General features: G+C 44.1%; 1 protein-coding gene across 1 annotated transcript in view; it reads left to right on the forward strand.

Moving 5' to 3' along the window:
• The first annotated feature begins 1,174 nt into the window (after positions 1 to 1,174).
• The window catches only part of LOC121080687 (unconventional myosin-Vb-like), a 61,102-nt gene continuing 36,968 nt past the window's right edge, over positions 1,175 to 25,308 (forward strand). The window contains 9 exon segments of the mRNA XM_040578827.1: positions 1,175 to 1,260; positions 3,977 to 4,133; positions 7,008 to 7,151; positions 8,098 to 8,179; positions 11,406 to 11,513; positions 14,243 to 14,352; positions 15,956 to 16,221; positions 20,194 to 20,275; positions 21,807 to 21,944. Of these exon segments, the coding sequence (XP_040434761.1) occupies positions 1,175 to 1,260; positions 3,977 to 4,133; positions 7,008 to 7,151; positions 8,098 to 8,179; positions 11,406 to 11,513; positions 14,243 to 14,352; positions 15,956 to 16,221; positions 20,194 to 20,275; positions 21,807 to 21,944 (1,173 nt within the window).

Below are 25,308 nucleotides of genomic sequence, written 5' to 3' on the forward strand. Positions count from 1 at the left end.
TTTTAACCTTTTTTGCTCGCTGAGCAGACTGTTTGCTACCAACAGCTCCATGCGGTTCATCTATCTTTCCCTGCTGGCACCAGCAGCTGGTTAACTTGTACAGGGAAAGGGAAAGTCTCTGTAGCCTTTATTCCGGAAGTAGGAAACAAAATGTTTGAATGTGCATTTTCCACCAAAAAAAAACCAACAGAAGAGACATGTTACTGGAAATACAGGAGCTTGAGTGGCCTTGTTGTTTTGCTTGGAAGACAGCAGCTTTTTTATTTATTTTGTTTTATTCTATTAATACAATAGAACTCCAGAAGTTTTCTTGTGCCATGGAGAACCTACCTGACCCATTTCATGTAGCAGCACATCAGCCATTAGGGCAAATTCTTGAGAAACTTTGTGAAAACGTGACCTGGCAGAGCAGCTGCAATAGCAGTAAGTGGTGCTGGCTGTGATTTATATCACTGGGTTCAGTGTCTTCTGGAGAATGATGGTACTTTTTAAAAGAGACAAGCCAGAGGGAGGAATAAACCACTCAAGATGCCAGATAAAAGGCAGTTTGTGATGGGACCTGAAACCTGCAGAGGCTGTGAGTCTGGAGAGCTCCTTGGATGGGCTCCTCCAGCCAGGCACACCCCAGTAGCTGATGTGGAGAAGTTATGAAAGAGGTCAAAATTGGTAATGTGAGGTCTTAATTATGAATCTTAGATAGAAAAAAAGACAGGTTACAAGATATTACCTTGTAGCAGTGCTGACTGGATGCCAGGTAATGCTTAGTTCCTCTTTTTTGAGCTCTGTTGGCTTTGTTCAACTGGAAAGTCTCTCCCAGGCTGGTGTAGTTTTCATTTTCTGGCTTAAAGAAAAAAGTGGTAGGGAAATGTTTTCTGAAATGTGGCACTTGGACAGTACCTGTCATGCTGAGAAGGGTAAGAAGCAATAATTGTCAAGTAACTTTTAGGCAAGTGTAGCTCTGAGCCAAGCTACCTTTGCATTTGGAGAGTTCCTTTTGCTGGGCCAGTGCTTGCTGGCAGAGGTCTTGGTTGTCACATCTTTATTCTGCTTTTCCCTCACCTCTGATGAAGGATAGTCTATTTATCTGTGCTTGCAGCCCATGCCAAAGCCTGCATCTGCCCCTTTCTGTATAGCCAACATGAGTTTTATGTGTTGCATCCTACTGATGGCCAGCATGGGATGTACGCTGCTGGAGCTCAGCAAATGGTTGTCCATGAAGATGATCAAAGTGGAGGTGAAGCTTCTCAGCTACTGCAATCAGTGATAAACCATGATAAATCACTGCCATCATCTGTCCTGGGAACTGCTGCTACAGGCTTACCCAGCACATACTGCTGGTTTTGGTGCTTGGTCTTCCTTCCTTAGGAGTTGGCACTAGTTTTCCTCAGTTGGGTTCATGTGTCTGACTCGTACTACAAAGAGCTTTATCACACCCCCATGGGAGTCCAAAGGTGTGAGGCTGGCACATTGACAGCCCTGTGCTGGGATCCTGCCAGTTGGCTGCCCCTGGGAGAGTCACAGTAGCTTTGCCAAGACATGCGGAGGGAATGAAGCTGCAACTTAGCAAGTTGTGGGTGAGATGCGCAGGCTGTCCCCACCTGGGATGAGTCACTGGCAATGCAGTTTCTGGGCTGTTGGCTTACTGGGTGAGGTTGTGCTTGGTCTGTGGCTGGTATTTCTGCATTAACTGCCTCAGAGCTGGAGTGGTTGGAGGTTCCTCTTGCCTTCCTGCTGGTTGATGCCCAGGATGGCAGTGGAGCTGTCCTGGGGATGGATTAAGGTGTACTTTGTCAGTAGGTGCCTGAAAAATAAACAGAGCTGGAAATCAGTTTGCCAGTCCTCTCCTGCTGGAAATGTTGCAAAATTGTGGTTTGCACCATAATGTTGCATGTTTAACTTGACCGAGGTTTTTTCCCCAAACCAATTATCTTGAGCCTAGAAAGAATTAAGACGTGCATGCCTGATAGTGGAGGAAATTAATGGCATGATGTTGCAGCACACTTGTATTTTTGTTGAAAATGTGAAAGTGGTATATGGCAATCATTTAGTCTTCTCATCTCTTGCTGGTATAAACTTGAAGTGAGTATCTTAAATTGAAATGCATTTTTATGTTTTTTTCCTGATGTCAAGAAAAATGCTAGGTGTTAGTTTATTGTTGCACTCTTATATAGGATTTTGTGTGCTTGCATTCAGCTATGATTCATGAAAGCCAGGCAGTCTGGGAGGTTTAATTTGATCTTATTTAAAAACACACTCAATGTACTTACAGCTTACCCCAATAGCTCTGGTATTTTGGGAGCTTATATCAAGTTCTGCAGTGAAAACTCTCCTCTTCCCAAAGCCCACGGCCAAATTGCAGAGGTGCTGGGTTTGCCGTGTGCCAGTGATGCTCTGGGGAGTGCATCCCACTGCAGCAGAAGTACTTGCTCCCAGTGCTGGCAGATCCTTGCCTAGAGAGGTGTAGTTCTCCTGGAAATGAGCTCCTCTTACTGCCTTGGCCCTTCATCTGCCTTGTAGCTCAAGAACATTAAACTGATAAACTATTGGGATGTATTTAGTGGGTACCATCTTGTGCACCTGTGGTGGGAAGGGCTGGGTATTTAATATAGCTGTGATTTGTGCAGGGTTTTTTTTGTGTATGAATGATTAATTTTGCAAGTAGAAAAAGGTATTTGGATGAGTCTTGTGCTCTGTGTAAGGCTCAAAAGCTACATGAAGTGATGCACCCTCAACTTCCCCATGCAAAATACTGTGCTCTGGAGGTATGGAGTGGTCTGCCCTAGCTCTGATGGTATCAGCAGCCTGGAGAGGCAGAGCTGCTCTTGTGACCCAGCACCAGCCCAGGGATGGGGCAGTAGCATCTGCTTCCATCACGGCCAGAGGAGGGTTTACATCAGCCCCTCGGTGCCAGGATAATGCTTCCCGCTCCTGCAAAGCATTTTCATACATGCAGATAAAAAGGTCTGGTGTGCATTTGTTTGAATTTTGTTACCCTGGTGCTGGTACACCTGTATCTTTCTGTAAGCAAATTTGGTGTGTGCTTGGAGAGGGCAAGGCTGCCTGATACTTCTGTTAATAAGTGAGTCCTTCTTAAAAACTACTTTGTTTTGCAAAGCTTTAGGAGCTGAACAAACTTGATCTAGTGCTGTCTACCAGGAATTGCTTTTAAACTCTTTATTCTCTTTTTCTTACTCCTTGGTCCCAGAAGTACCTCTGTGCTTTGGAGCAGTGACTCAAGATTTGGAGATGAATAGATGGTGCAAGTCTGGTATCAGAGACATGCTTTGTATTATTGTTGTCAAAGTTTTAACCAGATGTTGGGGTATGTGTGACAATATTGATGTTCATTTAATTGCATAGGGAATCAAATTACTTCTATTTCCTAATTTTAGGGTGCTTGATTTCACAATTTCAATATTTTTAATATATTTTGAGCATTAGAGGAACCTTTCTGGGTATCTATGTTTTAATAGCTCAGCAATATGCTATTCAAGTAAATTTCACAACTAATTGCCCTTTTTGTTGAGCAAAATCTCAAATGTCTGAGTGAAGACGTTGGAGGGGAAAATTAAGTATATAATATTAGAAGCTGATATTCAGCAAATGCCTGTTAATAGTTGTCCAGACAAATGTCAAGCAGCAGAGGTTTGTTATTGCAGCATTTAAGCAGTGGACTTCCCAACGCTGGGCTATGTGCTCCAGGGGTGAAGAAAGCACCAGAGGTTCATCTCCCACTGTCTCTGCAAGCCCTTGGAGATGTTCAGTGTCCTTTAGATTTTAGCTGAGATGTGTCACAGTAGGGTGTTACTCACTGTTACTTTGGTAGAGTTCAGAATAAATCCACCATCCATAATGTAGGTGGCAACAAGGCAAGGGAGACAGACATATGAAGATGGAAGATTGTTGCATGATGCAAATGAACTGTTAACAAGAGAACAGATTAATTTACAGAAGATTTTATTTTCTGTCACGACAGGGATGAGAAGAACCAGTCCATCATAGTGAGTGGAGAATCAGGTGCTGGAAAGACAGTCTCTGCCAAATATGCCATGTGCTTCTTTGCAACTGTCGGTGGCTCTGCCAGTGAGACCAACATTGAAGCCAAAGTCCTTGCATCAAGCCCAATTATGGAGGTAAAAGCTACGTCATTTCCTTTTTCCTGCTTGCAGTGATCACTGTGTCTCTCCAGAAGTCACAAAAACAGTGAGAGCTGTAGGGGCTTGTGAGACAGACCTGATTTGCAGCCTTACAGCAGCCCTGAGATGGAATGAAAATGTGGAAATACACTGGTAGCCTCCATTTAGCCCACCCCAATTGCTCCTCTATTTGATGGTCTTAAAACTGAGCCTGTCCATCCCCAGCACGGCTCCAGGAGCTGGGCTTTGAGCAAGCTCCAGAGTGGAGAGCCCAGGTGGTGCTGCCGGCACCATTAGTGTTTTATCATCTTCCTTGTCCTTTTGCCACCACATGGTACCTCCTAATCTTCTGTAATTATACAGATATGAAATAGAAAAGAAAGGGATTAATCTGAGATATTTTAACAGTTTTATTTTTGTTATTTTTTGTTGCTATCCATCATATGGGGGAATAACAAGTCCCATTATAGGGAGATCCCTGGTCTGAAGGAAAATTCCTTTTGTAAATATAAAAGAAAGGGAAAAAGCAGCTCTATTTCATTGCACTGTGAACAGATGGTGAAAATAAATTTCGGAGTGCCTAAATCCCATTTTTCCACTTTCCAAACAGATTTTGGAGTGCTTTCATTTGCACAATATCCAAGTCAGCATGAAGACAAGATTTGGGCTTTTCCAAAGTCTGTTAAGCATTTCAGACCTGTGTGACTAGCAGCGCTGCTGTAGCGGAGTGTAACATTGTCCTGTGCTTAATCTTAGGCTTGGCTTAACGTGCAGGGAGGCTTCCTCAGTGCCTTGTGGCCAAATTGTCCAGTAGACATGGAGGTGGTGGCTGATCCAGGATGAAAACCCAGCCTGAGAGGCAGCATGCATGGTCTAGCGTTGTGCTGCCTGATGTGGGGTACAAGCTGGAATGGTAAAAAGTGATGGTGCAGATGAGCAGTAAGAAAAGCCATACAGGTGTACGGCTAGTAGAGAACAAGGGCACTTGATCTGCTGCAGTGTGGGCTTTACACTATTCTACTACTTTCCTCTCCCATCTCCTGTGCCTTTGTGAAATGTAGCTGCAATACCTGGGAACACTTAAAAGCATCCTAGGAAAAATTCATAGCGCACGCTATTTTTCTGTACGACCCCATAATTTTATTGCTCTAATTTTCTTGCCTGTGTTCAGTTCTGGATGTAATTTCCAAGTGCTGGGGCCAGGGAGCCTGCTTGTCTTTATTGGAAATTAATGAGAATGTTGCCCACACAAAAACCATGAAAGAGAACTGCCTGGTTTGCAAAAAACCCCGGAAGTTAAAGTGTGAAGATGGAGTAGAGCGGGTGTGTGTGTCATGAAAGAGTCCTTAGCACTGAGGTGCGCTGTGTTTGCATGGGGTGCATGTCCCTGCTGGGAGATGGGGCAGGTATCTTTGCTTTATAGACATGGAATTGAAGCACACAAGATGATGATATTCTGGATGATCAATTCGGCATGGAAGATGCCTAGTTGCAGTGTTTTTTGTAGCAGTTCGTGAACCGTTTTATTTTCTGGGGAATTGGCATTGGGCTCTGGGCAGAAATGAAGTGTGTGTGTGTGCTCTGCCTTGCTGCTTTTATGTATGGTCTGGGGTGCGTGCTGGAGGGTTGGAGGTGGGAATTGGGGACTGTGAGTCTGGAAGCACTGTAAGCGATGGGGAAGGGTGAGCTGCACTAAAGGGATAAATAAATGGCCTCTGGGGGAAGGAGGTGCATTAGCTAGCAGAGGAGTTGGGCTGGTGGTGGATGGATAGGGCAGGGAGCAGGCAGGGCTTGCTCTGGGTGTGATGCTTTGATAGAGAGGTGGAGCTGCCAAGGGGGCAAGCAGCAAAGAGCAGCTTGGTATGTGCAACAACCTTGGTGTAGACAGTGCCATGCTGCACAGAGTAATTCCCTGGGGAGGTGGAGTGTCCACTACATGCAACTTGAGGTATTGGGTCCTACAATCAAAAGTTTTGGATGATGTCAATGAGATGCTGTAGGTAATACTGTGATTCTCGTGAAGTGTGCATGCTTGCTGCGTTCCCCAAGAGCTGTGCTGTAGGTAGAGATGGTCTGCAAGGATAGACTGGGAAAGGCAGCCAGCCTCTGAGAGGTGACCAAGGGCTCTTTCCTGTACATGTCCATTCCCTTCCATCATTTCTCCTGTGCCTGCTTGAGGCTCATCATCTCAGGACAGGGGAATGGTGGTAGAAAATAAGGCTAGTGTAGCTATAAAGGAGAATATTGTCTTTCTCTGGCCTCCTTGCATCACCACAGGTTGCTCCTCTGGCTGTTTGATGGTTTCCCACGTTTGCAGTGCTGCACCCCTGATGTTTGCACGTGGGCTGGTTTCTTTCCTCTCCCTTCTGCCACTGTGTGGCAGCATTACCTGCCCATGAGGTGACAGGTAGGTGCTGGAGAGCCGCAGAGGGGCTCTGGCCCCATCACTAAATCCATGGACCAAAGCCCAAGCACCTGGAGACAGATTGCAGCTGGTTCCCTCCTTCTGGCAGGGCTTCATTACCCATGTCCCCTCCAGGAAAGCTGCCAGTGTTGACTGTGAGCAAAGGTGGGGGCATCCTAAAAGAGAAAACAGGAGTACTGTGGCTGTTGGGATGTAGATGATCCAGTTGCTGTACAGATTCTCATTGCTGTTTATATATGTTTTTCTTCCATAAAAATCCTGGAGACACCACGTTTTCAGTGAAGAGTCCTCCCCAAAGTCATGTTGTTGCTCAGCCTTCTGCACCTGGGAAGGGGTTTTCCTCAAATCCTTCCATGACTGTTTATATAATACTGATTACAGATTTAAATATTTTAATTTTTTTTAAAAAAACTTTAAAATTAAACATTAAAGTTTGTTTTATGCAGGCAATTGGAAATGCTAAAACAACGAGGAATGACAACAGCGGTCGCTTTGGGAAATACATTCAGATTGGCTTTGATAAAAGATACCACATCATTGGTGCCAACATGAGGACATATCTGTTGGAAAAATCACGAGTTGTATTCCAGGTGAGGAGTTGTGCTTTTTTCCTTCTTTTCTTTAATTTGGGTGCTGTACTCCAGGAATTTTGCGGTCAAGGTCTTCTCCATGGATAAATTACTTCAAAAGTAGCTTTTCTGGTGGACATGGCTTCCAGAGATCTTTCAGGCTGTTTTTTGCAGTTGTTCTTGATGATCCCAACCCAATGACCTCATTCTGGAGGAATATGTATCTGAGAGACTTGTTGGCCTCTGGTTGTTCTCTCCATCTGCCTGAGGCTGGAGCCCTGATGAGGGACTGCTGTTCCTGGCCTGGCTGCTCAGCCCAGATGGAAAGCTTTTCTCTGGGCAGCTGCTGAGATCTTCACTGAACCTCATAAAAAGCCAGGAAGAATAAATTGCAGGCAACAGTCTTCAGTTTTGAAGATGGAAGGGAGGTAGGAAAAGGGCTGAGGAGGCTGATGTCTCTTCTGCGGCATATCTTGGGGATTTCTTGTACATAGGGTCCGTAGGGCTCAGGACACGCTCTCCTGGTTTGTGCTTGAGATCTAGCTCAAAAGAACCTGCAAAAATTTTGTTCTTGCACAAAAAAAAAGCAAACAACCCAACTACAAAAATCCTAAAAACAAACAACGCTGGGAAGCCACAAGTATAGACCACTTCTTTTTACATTACTGTCGGTTTGCAGTGCAGTGCTTGCTAGCAAACTTAGCCCAGTTATCCCAGAGAGCGATAAGGCGTGGAAGGTATTATTTCCTTTGCAAGATGGGCAGTGTACATTGATCAGGGCAAAGCTTGGCACCTCTGTTCTCCCAGGTGGCTAGAGGTCCCAGTCATCTTGGTGGCACTGAGGGAGTCTTGATGGTGGGACACAGGGGATGGGGTCAGGGTGGCCTCAGGCTCATCTGGCACTGGGCTGAGGGTGGGAGCACTGCTGTAACTTCTTTGTGCTTCTGGTAACTGTTTTTTCCTATAGGCAGAGGATAAGCGCAACTACCACATCTTCTATCGACTTTGTGCCTCAGCAAGTCTTCCAGAATTCAAAGACCTTGGACTAAGTAAGTACTTCTACCTCCCTGTGCACCAGCAGCTGTTCCTAGCTGTGATGGCAACAGGAAATCTTGGTGGGGTTGGAAATGCAGGTCAGTGATGAGGTCATGTGTGCCTGTTCAGTGGGAGGAGGTAAAAGGAGATGTGTTTGAAGGGCTGCTTCTCCCCAGTGGTGCACAGGTTTGCTTGTGCCATCTTTGGCAATGTGGCACCTTGGATGAGACACCAGCCCTCATCACCTCCATTGTGAACTGTTGCTGGAGGTTAGCCATGGTGGGAGAAAGGAAGAAACCTGTGTGTTTTGTAGAAGCTAACTGCAGTGAAACCATGTGTTGTGGTACATGCCAGCTAATGCAGGGAGACCATGTGTTAATATTGTACGAAACTTACATAAAGATGTGTATTTTAAATCAAGTGTAAGTATGGTTGATCTGGCCAGAGTCTTGGCAGGAGCAGTTGTGTCCTTTGAATCAGTTATGTTTTTTTCAGTGGCTAAGTCCTGGGTTGTATCCAGAGTTGGGTTTTTTCACCAGGCTTTGCAGCAAAATCTGTAAGACATCTGATTAAGAGGGTTTGTACTTGCAGCAGGGGATACAGAGACGTTTTGTAATTAATTTCTTTATCTTCAATATCTGCTGTTGCTTAAAAGGAGAAGTAAGGCTTAAAACATGCTTTTTAAGCATTTAAAACAGTGAGCAATGCAGGTTGTGATCCCAATGCAGAGCATCTTGCCACTGCAATCTCACAGAGGTTTCCATCATGGCTATAGAGGAGTGGCTGTTCAAGAGAGGCTTTCAGTGTGAGTAATTCTGGGCTTGTCTTAGATTTTTGGGTTGTCATAGGCATGTTGGTCACGCTTACTGAGAACCAGTGCTGAAATGGAAGCATTCCTGTTGTTAGCAGTAAACCTCAGTGTATTACCAAACTGCAGTCCATACTCTCCCCAGTGACACCTGACCAGATAATCACATCCATGAGTTTGCTAAGGCATAATGTAACCTCTGAGACTCTCTAGATGTAAACCTTAATGTCTGTCCCAGGACACTGGGGTGGAGGTGAAGGTTTTGTGTGATTCACTGGGCACTAGCCATAGTGTGAAACCTGGCTTGCGATGGACCTGAGGCTCCTTTCAGTCTGTAAGGGTCCCAAAATGACAATCTTCTGACAGTGGCTTCCCAGCTACAGTCAAAGAGCCCGTGTTTGGTCCTCTTGCATGCTTGTATGACCCCAGAGCACATCTTTTGGGCACTTTCAAGAGTTTCTGCTATGGGGTTATGTGCTTTATTTTTGCAAAGATACTCTGAGTAATGATGTTGTCTGCTGGCATCTTAAAATTCAGGCACAAATTATTTCAACCCAGTCTGGCAGATGAGCTGATGTGGCAGAGCTCTAGCTGTGCAACCAACTTTCTCTTGGGAACATGTGGATCAGAGGAAATATCAGTCTTGTTCAACACTGCTCTCTAAAAGCATCATCTGTATTTGAGGTGACTGTAATAGTGAAGGCTGAGAGCTCTCTGCACTCCTGGTGCATCACCCAGGACATGTTTATGCTGTTGTGACTGATTCTCAACTTCAGTGTCTTAAGGAAGAATGTGTAATGGCAACAGCTGGCGGCATAGGAGGTGATGGGTACCAGGGCTGTTAGCCCACAAGGAAGCCTTCTTAGGTCATTTCTAATCAAAATTTGATGTTGTCGGTGCATGTCAGTCTGCAGCTGTACTTTTCTGTAGTGCCTGTGCATTTGCTGTGTCGCACTCAACCCACTGCTTGTGCGTTCAGATAAAATGCAACAAGGGAAAAAGTCATGCTCTCCAAAATGTAAGGTGTGTGTCTCTAGTGTTTTCCTGCACTGTCACCTTGCAATAGCTTTAAAAATATCTCCCTGAAGTCTTTTTGTAGCTGGCAGATGCGGTGCTGCTCATGTGCTCAGTGGGGATGTGGGCACCATGAGCTGTGTTTGTTGGGGCTCTGCCTTGACCTGTTGAATTACTAGTGCTGTGAGTGCAGATGTGCATAATTCACTTACTTTCCTTTCTTTTGAGGGATCTTTTTCATTGCCAACTTCGTGTCAGATTTACTAGCCTGTATCTTGAGATGATCAGTCAAACTTATTTTGTCAAGTGAGCTGTACCTTACCTGTCAACCTTGTCTTTCCAAGACTTATACAAAACAAGAGGTGTCCTGATGTGGAAATCCACTTTTTATTACACAGAGGGGAGGGTGTCTATTTTACCATGTAAAAGTAGGAGCTGTTGCTTCTCCCTTAGGTCTTGTGCATACAAAGAATTGTTGTTAGTTTCTTTCATATTGCAAAATACTGGAAAACAGTCTCTAAAATTATGTGAACCCAGCAGAGCAAACCAGTAAGTGTTGGCTCTTCAGAGTGATCCAAAAGGGTTGATTTTAAACTAGAAAGTAAATATTTGACTTAAGATGTGGGAGTCTGTGCAACGCAGTGCCTTTCAGTGCTAACTTAATGATGCCTGGGCAGCAGCGCAAAGCAGGAATACATTTTATTTGCTTGCAGTGAATCAAAGGGTTTCTGTGGTTGTTAAAATCATTGCACACACATTGAAATTTAAATATTGGAGTCAGGGATGACTTGAGGCAAAAACGGATCCCAATGTGGATGATCAAAATTGGAGGCTGATGTCCTGGTCCCATCAACCACCTTGCATGTGCAGCTTTAAGTGGATATAAATCCTGTGATCTCTTCTTGTATCTGTGTTTGCAATGCCTCTTGGTTTCCATAGGTTTTAGCTTTATGTCATCCTGAAATAACTTTGCTAAAGCACGGATGCTTAAATGGAGCGATACTGCATTCCCTTTGCTCCCCAGGTTTAAAGTGGTAGGTGGGAAACATGTTAAAATGTCTGAACTGGTCATGAGTATGTAAAACAGGATAAAACCCCCTGAAAGTAATAACCTCAGTATCTGAAATAGCCTGCGCCCATACAATGAAGTAGTTATTTGAATCCCAAATATATTGTAGCTCTGCTCTGGTTGAGCTTCCTTTGCATGGGGAAGGGGTTTCATCACTGCAAGAAGTAGCTAACAGTCACTTATCAAGGTTATACTTCATTTCTAAGTAAACTGTGGTTCAAAGGAAACAAGTGCCCTTGGGGAAATGCAGGATGGGGGGACAGGGGGCACCTCAGTGCATGCTCCAGGGAGTGGCTGCAGCAGGTGTGTGCTACTTGCTGATGTGTTTCTTCTCTCTTTTCTCTCCTAGCATGTGCTGAAGACTTTTTCTACACTTCTCAGGGAGGTGACATGTCTATTGATGGCGTGGGTGATGCTGATGACTTTGAGAAAACCAGGCATGCCTTCACGCTGCTTGGTAAGGGGTTGCTCTGCTTGGAGTCTTTCCAGCAGAAGTCTCTTGCAAATGCTTTCAGTATTTTGTCTGAATTACATGGTTCTCCTGTAACACTGAGGTATGAATCCATGTTCCTATTGACTGGGTTGACTTTACCTTGTTCTTTCATATGAGCTGCAGAAGTGTGTTTTACAGCTGTCTGCAAAGCAGCAGTGAAATGGAGGAGGACACTGAATTCAAGAGACACCTAAATAAACCCTTCTGGTGTCAAAGCTGTGCCGCAGCTTTGACTTGCTATTTTTTACCCTATTTACAAGCAGGAAAAGAGCTATTACTCTGCAGTTCAGTCTGTATTTTGGTTGAGGGTGATGTCACTTCTCGGACCATCACAGTATTGTACCAAAGTGAATATTGCAACCAAGCACCATGCAGCCACTTGCTCACTCCCCCCCATCCAGAGGGATGGGGAGGAGAATCGGAAAGGAATGTAAAACTCAAGGGTTGAGATAAGAACAATTTAATAGGTAAAGCAAAAGCCGCGCATGCAAGCAAAGCAAAGAATTCATTCCCCACTTCCCATGGGCAGGCAGGTGTTCAGCCATCCCCAGGAAAGCAGGGCTCCATGTGTAATGGTTACTTGGGAAGACAAACGCCATAATGCCAGATGTCCCTACCTTCCTCCTTCCCCCAGTGTATATACTCAGCATGACGTCATATGGTATGGAATACCTCTTTGGCTAGCTTGGGTCACCTGTCCTGGCTGTGTCCTCCAGCCCTTTGGCTGGCAGGGCCCAAGGAACTGAAAAGTCCTTGACTTAGTTGTTGCTGGGTGATGTTTATACTAAAAACATCAGTGTACTATCAACATTGTTCTCACATCATAGCCAAAACACAGCACTGTACTAGCCACTAAGAAGAAAATTAACTCTATCCCAGCTGAAACCAGGACAGTAGCTGATTCCTGGTAATGAGTCAGAGTAGATTCCTGCTGTGCAGAGTCCACATTTGCATGGCCAGCTGCAAAATCTATCACTGCAACAACCACCTGTGCATGCTGTAGTTGAGTAGTGCTGTAGCCTGCCTGCAGCAGCAAATGTTTGAAAAGAAGAAGTTTTGCAGGGGAAAACTTTCCTAGTTTATTAATATTTATCTGAAACAAGGTTTTTAAATCCTGGTAAGTCTTGGTGTCTTTCCACTGCATTTCAAATGTTGGGCAAGGATCTTGTGGTGTTCACAGCCAGTTGTGAAATCCCCCTGAACAGCTGTATCATAGCCACTATGCTGTGCCAGCAGCAAGTGTGGCGAATCATTTCAAGTTTTATAAGTGCGAGTGTTTTCCCCAAATTTATCCTCTTTGTGTTTTAGATGAGCTTGATCTCTTTTTTTTTTTTTTTTTTTTTTTTTTTTTTTTTTTTTTTGAGGGGGTGACAGCAGGGTCTTGTGTTTATCCTTCTCTAGTCTGGTTTGTGTGACTTCTGTTAACTACTCAAAAAAAGGCTCCACTGGTTGCTCCAGACTTGCCCACAGGTCTGTAATCCCCCAGGAACGCTCTCCCCATCCCCTTGCCATGTGTAGTCTTTCTTTGGTCCCCTTCTCTGCCTCCCTAAGCAGACTCCTTGTCTCCTTTACCTGTGAAGCACGGTGTGAGCATCTTTCTCTGCTGCCAATTTGATGATGATTTTCTGCTCTTAATATGCTTTCTCTGGCTCTGCCTTTCCCTGTTTTCCTTCAGTGTTTCCCAGCTCTATCTGCTTCTGTTCAGGGCCTGGTGAAATTGCTACTACACTTTCTAGTCTTGCCTTTATGTGTAACAAGGAGAAATCAGATTTGTCTGCAAATCCTCAGCCTACCCAGGCTTAACTCTGAGTGCCAAGTAACAGCAGAGCACTGCTCCTTTTAGTAACCTTGAAACATTTTTCCCTGTGCTGATAACAGAAAAGTCCAGAGAGAGAAGGGGAAGCTCTTAAATTCAAAAAGCCAGCAGGTGATGCCTCAGACCTTGGGTGGATAATTAGGACACCAGTACTGAACACAAAAGGGACACAGAAACCCAATTGGGATGTAAAAATGCAATATATGGCAAGAAAGCCCTGTGCAGGCTGCTGCTGAGCAAAGCTCCTGCTGGGAAGGCCTGCAAAAGTCTGCCAGAAAAATATGTAAAGCAATAAAGTTTCATGCCCCCAGCAAAGACCCACAACTCGTAGCTCCTGTTGAGACACTGGGGACAGTAAGGCAGAGCTCCATATCACCTCCCTGGTGACTGGCTGCACCCAGCTGTAGCACTGGTCTGGAGGTGTTGTGTGTCACCTGCATGGCTTTAATTTTCTCCTGTTTGCAGGGTACTGGGAATTAGTTGTGATTTCTGTGCTTCAGTTGTCATCTAGATCTCACTGTTGGACTATGATCATAGACAAGCAACTCCTTGTTCTATAAAAGCTGCAGAGCCCCTATAGCTCTGATCCTGTTTGATCATTATGGAGTAGCATCCTTGGTTTCATGCATGTTCGCATAGTTTATCTGTGATAAAATTGCAACAATTAGGGATAAAGAAATAACATGAGCTCCTCTCACAGTCTCTGATGTCATTTTTGACTTGACTGAGAGTTTGTGATATGTTTATTGGGAGAGGTCTGATAACTGAAAACCAACAGCCTGGGAAGGAAAATCGAGCACCGCAAGCGTTTTTCAAATAAACTGAAGACTGCAGTTTGTGTTCTGTTGTGACAGTCAGCTATCAATTTTTCCTGTAGGAGTGAAGGAGTCTCATCAGACAACCATTATTAGGATAATTGCTGCCATTCTGCACCTAGGGAACTTGGAAATTCAAGCGGAACGAGATGGCGATGCCTGTAGCATATCAGTAGGTCACCAGCAGGAGTGGGGCATGTGGGGAGCTTTGTATGCTCATAAATTGAGCCATGTTGGATGTGCTGGGCTTCACAGCAGTATCCTTTGATGGAAAGCCCTTTTTTTCCCCTGGTTTTCTTCTCTTTTTTTTTTTTTTTTTTTTGAAAATTCATTGTAATTTCCTGGTTGCTTAGTTTTTCCTGGAAGATAGTGCATTATTTCTCCTCTCTAGCCATCACGTGAGACGATTCAAAGGTTGCTTGCCACCTTACATCCCAACCCATCTTTAACTTTTCCTGCTTTCTTAAAAGATTTGGTACACATTGGGGGACTTTGGGGGAACAGTGGCTCTCCCAGGAGAAGGTGAGATGCCCTACAACCACCTTCCTATAGGCAAAGCTGTGAAGCTATTGCTTGTAATGTGGCCATGCAGTATGCAAGGGAGCACTGCACAGTTAATTAGCAAGAATAAGTAAGACTAAGCTGCATCTGCCTTAGTTGTGTTGTTTCTGTTTCTGTGTTTGTTCAGGGAGGGCAAAAAAAAAGACACTTATATGGAAAATACTATCCTATCAATTATCATCACATCCTAGAATGGGTCATTTGTTCCTAATTAAAGTATTTAAATGAGTTCTGCACACACTTTTAGTGTTACCTTTGATGTAATGGGGTGTTTAATTAGTTACATGCTGGGGGTAATTTACTTGATATTTGGAAACACAGATATGTGAAAGTGGTCTGCTCCAACAATGTTGAGTTCTGTAATGGTGTTCATGTTGTTTAATTACCTTCAGATGTAATTGCAAGGTATTAAATCAATCTTGTTATGACTGAATCAGTGGTCAAAAAGATGTCATAGTAATAAAGCATCCTAGAGGTCTTTTAAAAGGCATTTTTCTCTCAATCCCCAAACCCATGCAGCTTCTGTATATGCACATATCTAACTGGAAACAATTTACTTCCTTTAGATATGTATTATTACACTGAGAAAAGGGAAATTGATTTCTCATTGTCCAAGAGGCAGTGCCTGCTATCTTAGCATAATAGAGACTCAGAACTGCCTTGTCTTCATTTGAGGGGGGAAAAATACAATGTACTAGAGAAAATGAACTTCATTTTATTGATTATGCAAAACACAAGCCCTTCTGGTAACGCACATTTTGCAACTTTGTGATTTGAAATTAAGTTAGTTTGTAAAAGGCATGATGTAATGGCATACCCTAAGCTTAAACTTAAGGCTTATTCAAGGTTACTCTGAAGGAGTGTGTAGTTGCAGCTCAGGGAGGGGTAAAATGCAGAGTACTTTCTCCTGTTAGTAGTCATTGTGGAAATCTGCTCTTTATGAAAACCAAGACCTTAAGAATAGCCAGAGCAAAGCCATAGCATGTACCACTGTTCGGAGCTCTGTGTAAGCAGTGTTACTCGTGTCCATGAAGAGTAGTGCAACTGGATGAGTGCTCATTGCTTTTTTGTTTTTTACCAACAAGAGGAATGCAATATTTCCCTAGATAGTTATGAAATGCTGCTAACTTGTGCTGATCTGGGAACTCAATATTTAAACTCCAGTTTTGGAGTGTCACCAACCTGCTGACTTTGCTTCTTGTTACCACCCCTAGAGTGAGGATGAAAACTTGAACAACTTCTACAGCTTGCTGGGTGTGGAGCGCAGCCAGATGCAGCACTGGCTTTGCCATTGCAAGCTCGTCACCATGGCAGAGACCTATGTAAAGAACATGTCTGTGCAGCAAGTGGTGAATGCCAGGAATGCCCTGGCCAAACACATCTATACCAGACTCTTCAGTTGGATTGTGCAGCACATCAACAAGGCCCTGCACACCACTGTCAAGCAGTACTCCTTCATTGGCGTGCTCGATATATATGGGTATGCATACTTCTTGCTTTTAAGGCTGTTTAATTAGTCCTTTCTGATTTGTCTCACCCTGTTGGCAATGCATGCTTGACCTTGGCTTGTAGCAGGTGATGGAAATAATGGAAAGGAATGCAAGAAAGTGCAGTCATGTGTGGTTTGCATTTTTGATCCTCCTTTAGGTTGTGGAACCCTGACCCCAAAACAGTGCATACAGATCTGTTTGAGTACTTGTTTTTGGGATTTAGCTACTGTGCCATCGCCATTCAGGATTTGTCCCCCATGCTGTTTAAAGCATCAAGCTTAAAGATGAATGAGGGGTAAAGGTGCTGATGTGGAGACCAAAGACTGCTTGGCTCTGCTTGGGGTTGCTGTGGGGTTTGAGGAAACTATTTTGCTTCTCCAGCTGTGAAACTGCTACTGCAGGGCCCTTGTGCACCAAGAGCTTTCAGAGGACTTTGGGAACCTTAAGTGGGGAGTAAGGTGCAAAAAGCTCTGCCATAACTAAAGGCAAGGCTTGTAGCCTGCAATCTCTTTACATTTGGACTGGGTACTAGTTACCGTCCAGTCTTTCATCCTGGCACCTGAGCGCTGGTAGAGGAGGGATACAAGAGTTGTCTGTGAAGAGTTCATTTTAACTGAAGTGATGCAAAGAAGCAGAAGATGGAACAGAAAGGAAGGGCTTCTGTCAGTTGTCAGTAGAAAAGGAAAGAGGTTTTCTGGGTTTGGTTTTTTACCTCCCCTCTTTCAACACCATCCCTTTTCTGTCTCTCTGGGGAGCAAGGACAAGGGAGAAGTCACAGGCTGCCCAGAGAGGTGCCTGATGCCCCATCCCTGGCAACATCCAAGGCCAGGTTGGATGGGGCTCTGAGCAACCTGATCCAGATGAAGATGTCCCTGCTCGTGGCAGGGGGGTTGGACTAGATGGTCTTTAAAGGTCTCTTCCAACACAAACCATTCTGTCAGTCTAAGAAGGACAGCAGTGACCTGCTGTGCTCCCTTAATACATTAAGATTCTCAGTTGCTCCTGTTTTGGAGGAGAAGGTGGGATGGATCAATTGTAGCTGTTCCAGAAACCAGTCCCTGGCCCGGTGCAATTGCTGTCCTTGCTGAATCCCAAATCTCATGTAATGACAGACTCCTCGTAAAGTGCATCAGATCTAGGAGGACCTAAAGTTCAGAATTAAATCCTGCTGAAGCAGTTCTGGGTCAGTTGCAGAAAACTTTTATAGCTATAATACTTACACAGTTACTGGAATTGGATCTTGCGTATAAGACCTCCCGGGAGGGTTCTGCAGCTGCTGGTGTTTGGGATGTTGATTTTAACATCTGCTGGACAGCCATGGCAGCAGAAAGGATGCCAGAAAGTGCTGGAGCATCAGCATAGCCCACTGCCTACTCATCTCCATCAGTGACTGCTGCCTATGGCAGGGTTTACAAGGAACACTTGTGTCAAGTATGGTAAGAATACAGTCCTCTGGTTTTGGGGTTTCAGTGGGAGGGGTTGAAATGGTGAGATTGCTCTCAGAGGTTGGCAAGTATCTGGGATCAGTAGATAACACGGGACCTGGAATATCTTAAATAACCAGATGGTATTGGCACAGTCTGGTTTGAAGACTATGAGATGGAAAAGCGGTTTCCCATCAGTGTCCCTACAAATAGAGATTTCTGCAGGCTGGGATATGATAACTAAAGCTTTGAGATGGAGCCATGTGAGTGATAGTGGATCAGTACAGAAAATTGGATGTCTGAATTAAAAAAATCAGACGCAGCCTTGCAGAAACCTGAATAAAAGGAGACTTGAGGATAATGGTCATGAAAGATTAAGCTGGGCTTGAAAACCTGTTAGAGTGGAAGAAAATCCTCCCTTAGCTGCAGGTCTCCTATATGTCACATCCAGCATGTGAGCCAGCAGGTGCTTTTACAGCACTAGTGTCACCGTGGGGTACAGCAGGGTTTTTCCACAGGTACTGGCAGGTCCTGTCGAAAGAGGCAGGTTTGCAGGGGAAGGTTGTCTGCTCTCTGGGCTGTAATACTTGTGTGAGAGTCTGGCCTCCTCAAGAGACCGTAAATCCCTTTCAGAAAGGGGTTTTGCTGTCTAAATGCCAAGTAACTAACAATGTGCAGGGACTTGAGGGACTGACAACCTGACTCTCTGCAGTCCTGGACAGTGGTTTGGTTCCCCAAGCTCAGGTTATTAGGGAGTTTTAATGCATTCTGCCGAGTATTGGAAATTAGGATGGTTTTTATTTTTCTCTAAATGCTTGTTTTTTCTCTAGGAGAGGATTTAAGCTAGAAAGGCAGGGAGCTTGCAAGCAGCCTTCACTGCACATCCCTGACATCCCAAGAACACCTGTCCTGGCACTCCTGGGGGAGGACTGTCCCCGTGGGTGGGATTTCTAGGGACAGGGTCCAAACTGAGAGGGTGCAGAGGCAAACAAGATCAGGTGCAGCAGCAGCTCTTCAAGGACATGTTTATCACTGAGGCTCTGGCCACGTGTTTAATATAAACATTTGTGTGTCCCAGCCACCAGAATTTGCTGCATTAAAGACTGTAAAGCTTGGTTCCTGGCATGGGGATGGATTGAGCATCCTCTGCTCAGCATGGGCTGCACTGGCTCTGGGAGCAATGCCAGCCCTGGGACAGGCAGAGAGGGAGCAGTCCTGGCTTTCCTGGAGAGCTGTGGGGCTGATAAACACACCAAAATGACTCCTTTTTCTGATTTCCCCTTTTCCTCTTGCATTTTTGCATTGCCTTTCCTCAAGGGCTCAGGTATTTTGTATTGTGAGGGCTTTACTGCATGGCAGTGCCTGGGGAATAACTGCATCATGTGGATAATAGCCAGGTAGTCCTCAAAGTACAAGAAATGCTGATTTTAATTTATTTTTTCTTTTGAGGGAAGGGGGAAAGGGCTTAATTTGTTTAGTGCTTTGAGACTGTTCTGCCAGCTCATACAGCACCTATTACCTGAGTAATTATTTTGCCACGCATTTATCATTACAGCAGCTTATTCATTAAGCACAGGGGGCCTTGCTGCTTCTTTCCCTTAGTTTAATCCTTACAGTCATGTGTCAAAGACTTCCCCCCCCTTCCAACTGTGCCTTAAAAATAGAAATCACATAATTCCCTGTGGTAGCTGAAAAATGTCCTTCTTTTCTTTTAAGAGCAAGCCCAACTCCCTGTGCCTGTTCCTGGGCATCGTGTGCTTCAGCCTGACCACACTGGGGGCTATGTTGGCTCTCTGCTGCTTGCCTGTAGTTTGTGTTATTAAAACTGCATTTTTATTTTTATTTTTATTTCCTAATTGTGATTAGGAAGCTGGTTTTGAGCTCAGTTTGGAATTGGCCTGCAGAGGGGTGGGATAATATTTTGGCGAGGGGAGCTTTGGAAGCCCTAGTGAAGAGGGGGAATCGGAGACTAATACCAAACTCCCTCTAAGGAATGTGTTGGAATCAGAGCTGAAAGCACCATTTTTCTCTCTGCCTTCAGAAATCACTTGCTTGCATGTATCTAATTTTTGTGCTATCAGGGATGCAATACAGAGGCTATAATTATGAATTTAATACCTTCTTTTTCTACTCTATTGAATTGCATTAAAAATACTACATTGGATCTTTTAAGACAGCAGCTACTGCTTCTTCATCACCTTTGCAGTGAATATTGGACTTGGTATTTCATAATATTTTTCCCCAAGAGAGGCTGCTACATTTCTTGCCTTAGCATTTCTGCCTGATGGGCAAGAAGCTACAGTCACGCTGAATATCTCATCTGTGTGTAGCAGAGAGACCTCTTGAATCCCTTGAGTTGTTGCAAGGAAAGATAGCTGGTTTGGGGAATGAGGAATAAAGCATACATCTGGGATAGGAGGAATGCAAAGACATCGTTGAATAACCGGTGTTACCCATCACACAGATGACATGGTTGCAGGCAAAAGTTGATTTTGAGACGAAGCAAGGCTTAATGCTGATTTATTCATTGCTTTGCAGGCTTGAAACTTTTGAAGTGAATAGCTTTGAACAGTTTTTTATCAACTATGCCAACGAAAAGCTCCAACAGCAGTTCAACTCGGTAAGTTCAGCTTGGAAATGTTCTATAAAACATAGCAGAAAACGTATGAAAGTGGGATTATTGTATGTCTGGCTTCTGTTTGGTGCCATTTACCTGCAGCCTGGCCAGATCACATGGCCAGCATGAATGGGATACAGTCTCTTCCAGATAACAATTGTGCATTGCAATTGTACTTAATATTAATATCAAGTTGAAAATGTTACTTGGTCGATACTGGAAGCAGGTTTGTGAATGGTTTATGCAAAGGTTCACTGGTGATTTTGAATAAGTAGATAGTTTGCCAATTATTTTTTCTTTTTGCATAGTTTCAAGCTGAAACCTGGATGGTCTTGTGCAGAGTCCTGATTTCCAGTGTGAGACAAAGCCTGGTTGGAAACCTGCTCATTAAGTGTGGCTTAAGCCTCTGCAATAAAAACTGTATGAAATAGCAGGATTGGACACACTCTCCATTTTTCACTTGGATGTGCCTCTCAAAAACCTGAGATTCTTGTATTTTATTAGATATAAATGCTCACCTGCACTGGGAGTGTAACCAGTAAGCAGGGGAAAGAAAACCCTTACCACAAAAGCAGAAAATTACCATTAGTTTCAAGATACAAAGGAAAACTTGTTAAATTTGAGCAGCTAAGTACTGCAGAGTAGTTTGGCACTTTGAAATGGTATTATATGCATAGATGTGAACATTTGCTGTATATCTAATGTATCAGATCACTGCTACTCAAAATGAAAAGTAAATTATGGATGGTATTTGCACTATTCATATCTTAATATGTCCAACTGTCACTTCTGAAGCTTATAAATTCAAACTCTGAGGTGACATATTTGAAGAGATTTTTAAAAGCTATTTTTGAAAAGTGCATTTGAAAAATCATTTTTTAATATGCTTAGAGTATCTCAGAAATATTGAGAGATAATTTATCTGCTTGGGCAGAGGTATGAAATGCATAAGCCATGCAAAGATTTTTTCTTTTCTATTTTCTCTTTTTTTAAAAAAAAAAACAAACGAATTTGCAATAGAAGTGTTCCTGAGTCAGTTAGATACTGCTGCTGATATCCCTTCTAGGATGATGGGTGCTCTTTGTGAAGCTCTGCTCATAGATGGGGACACCTGCACTCAGCCCTGGCTGGGCTTCCAGCTTATGAACCTGCTGCAGGTCACTAGTTTAATCAGCAGAGTGCTAAAGGAGAAGAGGGATTTTTGTCAGCCCAAGAGATATGTGTGTCATTGCCATTTCATGTATGGCTTCCACCAAGATGTAGTGACAGCTTCAGTCATTTTCCAGTGAAAGTAATTTAAAGCCTTTTTTTTCTCTGCCCCATGGTGTCCTACTGTAATACTTTAATTTTCCTTGCCAGAAGCTAGATTTTATAAGTGGCAGAGCCTGTACAAAGCTGTATGTGAGGGCACCTAAAGCTTCTATGGCTTCTGGATGTGCTGATGGAATACTCTGCTCCAGCAGGGACAAGTGGGTGAATGGGGAGGGGGCTGGTTAGGGTCACAGTCATAACTCTGCTGGTTTTCCACTCTCAGCATGTGTTTAAGCTGGAACAAGAAGAGTACATGGAGGGAATCCCTTGGACTCTCATAGACTTCTATGATAACCAACCCTGCGTAGACCTTATAGAGACGAAACTTGGTATCTTGGACCTACTGGATGAATAGTGCAAGGTAAAGAGGATCACTCACCTTTTCACTGGTATTTTTATTTTCATAAAAGATTAAAAGAACTGGCTTTGACCTGTGGTAGCTTGCAAGAGGGTAAACATCTCTGTTCACATGCATTGCTGGGCTGCTCATGGCTAGGGTAGGCTGTTTTCATTTGCTTTGCTGTAGGACTATTGAGAGTCTCCTTGGCAGATGTTGGATGCCAACCTGGGTACCTGATCTCACCATGTGTTGCTGGATGTCATGTTTCTGACCTGGCTGTACTTAGGAATAGCCGTTGCTTGTGACTCTTGATTTCTTCAGTGTTATTCAGGAGCTGGAGTTCCTCCCTGTCTCAAGCTTTATTTTGTCTTGAGGGAAACCTGAGACTTCTTGTGATAGCTATTTGGGGTAAAGTTGATTGCATTAGTCTACAGACTTCAGGTGCTTGTAATGTTGGGAGAGTAGTTTGCTGTCTTTTAGCCTCTCTGTCTCATACCAGCCTAAATTAAATCTTGCTTAAAAGTTGAGAAGAAAGGCCAGAACCACAAACCTTCATGAGAATCCGTAAGAAAGGTTGGACTCCCTGTTCACTCATGAATTAAATACATCTAGGAACAAAAATTTAAGATGGGAGATTTTTCTTGAGAAGTTGGGATGCCTGTTTTGAAGGTCTTCGGTGTGAAGAGTAGGTGGAAGGTCAAGAGTCTTTAGGTACAGTCATTTTGACAGCAGAACTTGATGTGATGCTGTGGTGAAAAAGGCGCTTAGGCTGGGCAGAGTAGCTCACATCTCTTCATTTCTGGTGTCTGCACAGCAATGATGATGAGGAAATACTGAAGAGAGTGTTACCAGATCAGGGCTATGAAAAGTTATGATATTGAGGATAAAGAAACTTGAGTGATGCACAGGAGTGGTTGTAAGTCATAGTCAATGGGAGGGTGTTCATGTTCTTTAGTACAAAAAAACTCTAGCATGCAATAGCTAGAAGTTGGACAGATTCAACCATGAAATAAGTCTTTTTAATGCAGAGAACAGCCTGGTGGATGGGTATGGTGACTGCCTTCCTGCTGGATGAGGCTGTTGTGTGGAGCCTCAGACTGGCTTTGCTATGGTGTGATCAAGAGTTGTCCTTGAAGAGCTTCCATCGAGACCTGGATGTGTTCTGTGCCAGGAAATGTCTTACTGATTGTGGAAGGGCTTTGAGTGTTTTTGAATGAGGACAGGGAAGGGTGAGGCAAAGGGTGGTGGGAGAGCTGAAGCAGAGAAGAGTCTCCTTACCAGGATAGGCAAGGTGATGCAGAAGGAAACAACAAATTCTTGTTGGCTCTGTGGAATCCATGGACATGGGGTGCATATACAGTGGCCCAAGGGCAGGAGTGTCATGTTGCATTAAAAGGAAAAGTTTTGGATCCATTATTTAGACTAGAGTCCCTGTTGGGATTTAAGGAGATGTATGACCTGTCCTTGTCTGGGAGGGAGGTGACCTGTCAAGTGGCTGCTCTTTTCCAAGTGACAGGGCTCCCTTCTCAAGCATGACAGTGCTGTCTCAACCTGCATGTCTCATGAGCCTCAGACCTTGTTTGGGGTACAGGCACTCTGGCTATCTCTTTGCGATGAGCTGGAGTTGGGGTTTTGTCTTTCTCAAATCTGGTTTCAGGAAGACTCCTTACAAACAAGAACAAATGAAACTTGATGCCCTTAAAATGGCATCTTAGCCAGTGCTGGCTCAGAAGGAGGTCAGATTATTTGTTTGATATTCAGCACCACTTAATTTGGTCTCTGTGCTATTAAGCCTGCTAAATTTTTCAGGCTCGAGCTGGCTCCTGGGTGTTGATGAGGACCGTTGTCGGAAGTTTCCCTCATGCCATATTGACTGTAATGCTCTTTGCTTCTCTCTGAAACACCTGGTACTGGTTGCTGCTGGTGACTTTGCATTAGACAGAGACACTCATGCACCAGCAGTAATTTGGGCTACTTTTTTTCATTCATGCTTTTTTTACCACAAAAAAGAAATGCAGGATCTGTTCCTTCCACCACATCAAATCCCAATTATCTGGGTATTTACCTGTCAGTGGGAAATGCTATCATTAGTCACAGGCCCTTATTATGGGCCCTGTAATTGGCTCTTTTATAATAAACTGTAAGTGTTCTCTGGCTTTCTGAAAATTTCAGCAAAGCCTGTCAGCTGAAAGCATCAGTTCATGGATGAAAACCTTTACCCCTGCTGCAGCATTTCACCTCTTGGGGAGAGCTGGCCATGACAGGCGCAGGACCACAATAGGGTAATTGCAAGCCATCTCATTAGCACATGCAACAGCAGATAAATATACTCTGGGACTTGAAGTGTCATTGAGGGGGGGGGGTCCTGGCAACGTAATGGAACATAAGCGCAAATGTGGAGAGTTTGTTGCTAATGTTCTTGCTTCACAGTGTGGTTTTTATTTTTTTTAATCTTTAATGTGAGGTTGAGGAGGGGGTGGCTGGGTATGTGCTGAAGCAGTTCAGCTAATGAAGGTCATATGAGAGTCTTGTCGCCATTTAGAGAAGGAAGGGGAGCAGACAGGATTGAAATGGGAATTGGCAAAGAAGGCTCTTGAATTGAGATCAGAATTTTAAGGAATAAACCTGTCTCATGGAAGCAAATAACAAACCCCCTAGCTCTGGAAAAAAAAGAGAACTTTAAGATGTGTTTGTGTTTGGAGCTTCTTTTAAACAGCTGTGAGGTCTTAGGAGTTGGAAGCTGTTGTAAAATTAAGGCTGGAAGGGGGCTTCTGGAGCTCATTTGGTCCAACCTCCAGGTATGTCCCTGGTCTGTCTAGAGGAAATGTTATAATTTCCATGGGGCTGTGACCTGATGTTCTCTAAGTGACCTTGGAGTCCTCTAGGTGGCTTTTCCCTGTTTCCTGCACTGAAGTGTCATTTGCCCAGATGGGGAGCTTTTAGGACCTCTTGATCTTTGTTTTGGCCTAAAAAGATGTTGGAGGGACAGCAAGAGTTCATGTCTGATAAACAGAAACAGCCTTGGCTAGAAACCATGGCCATGTCAAGGCCACCATGACAGGCACCACATTGAAGTCCTGTAGCACAAACTGATAAGACTGAGGAGAAGGGAAAGTGGAGAAGGGTATCCAGGAGAACCTCCTTGTTGGTAAGCTGTGAAGTGTGCATGGAGTGACTGAGGCCAACAGTGGTGGTGGGAAATAATTTGGGATAAGGGCAGAGCCTTTGAGGAGAGCAAGGAGACAAATGTAGAGCCTTTCAGAAGAGATGGGCATTAAGGAAGGGAGACTGTCTTCTAAAAATCCAGTTGTGGGAAGTTGGGAGGGCATGTGGAAGATTGCTTGGATGTCTAGGATGGCTTTAGGGTATGGCTGGCCTTGCTGTG

The sequence above is a fragment of the Falco naumanni genome, chromosome W, assembly GCF_017639655.2.
Source record: "Falco naumanni isolate bFalNau1 chromosome W, bFalNau1.pat, whole genome shotgun sequence".
In the NCBI taxonomy this organism is placed as follows: Eukaryota; Metazoa; Chordata; class Aves; order Falconiformes; family Falconidae; genus Falco; species Falco naumanni.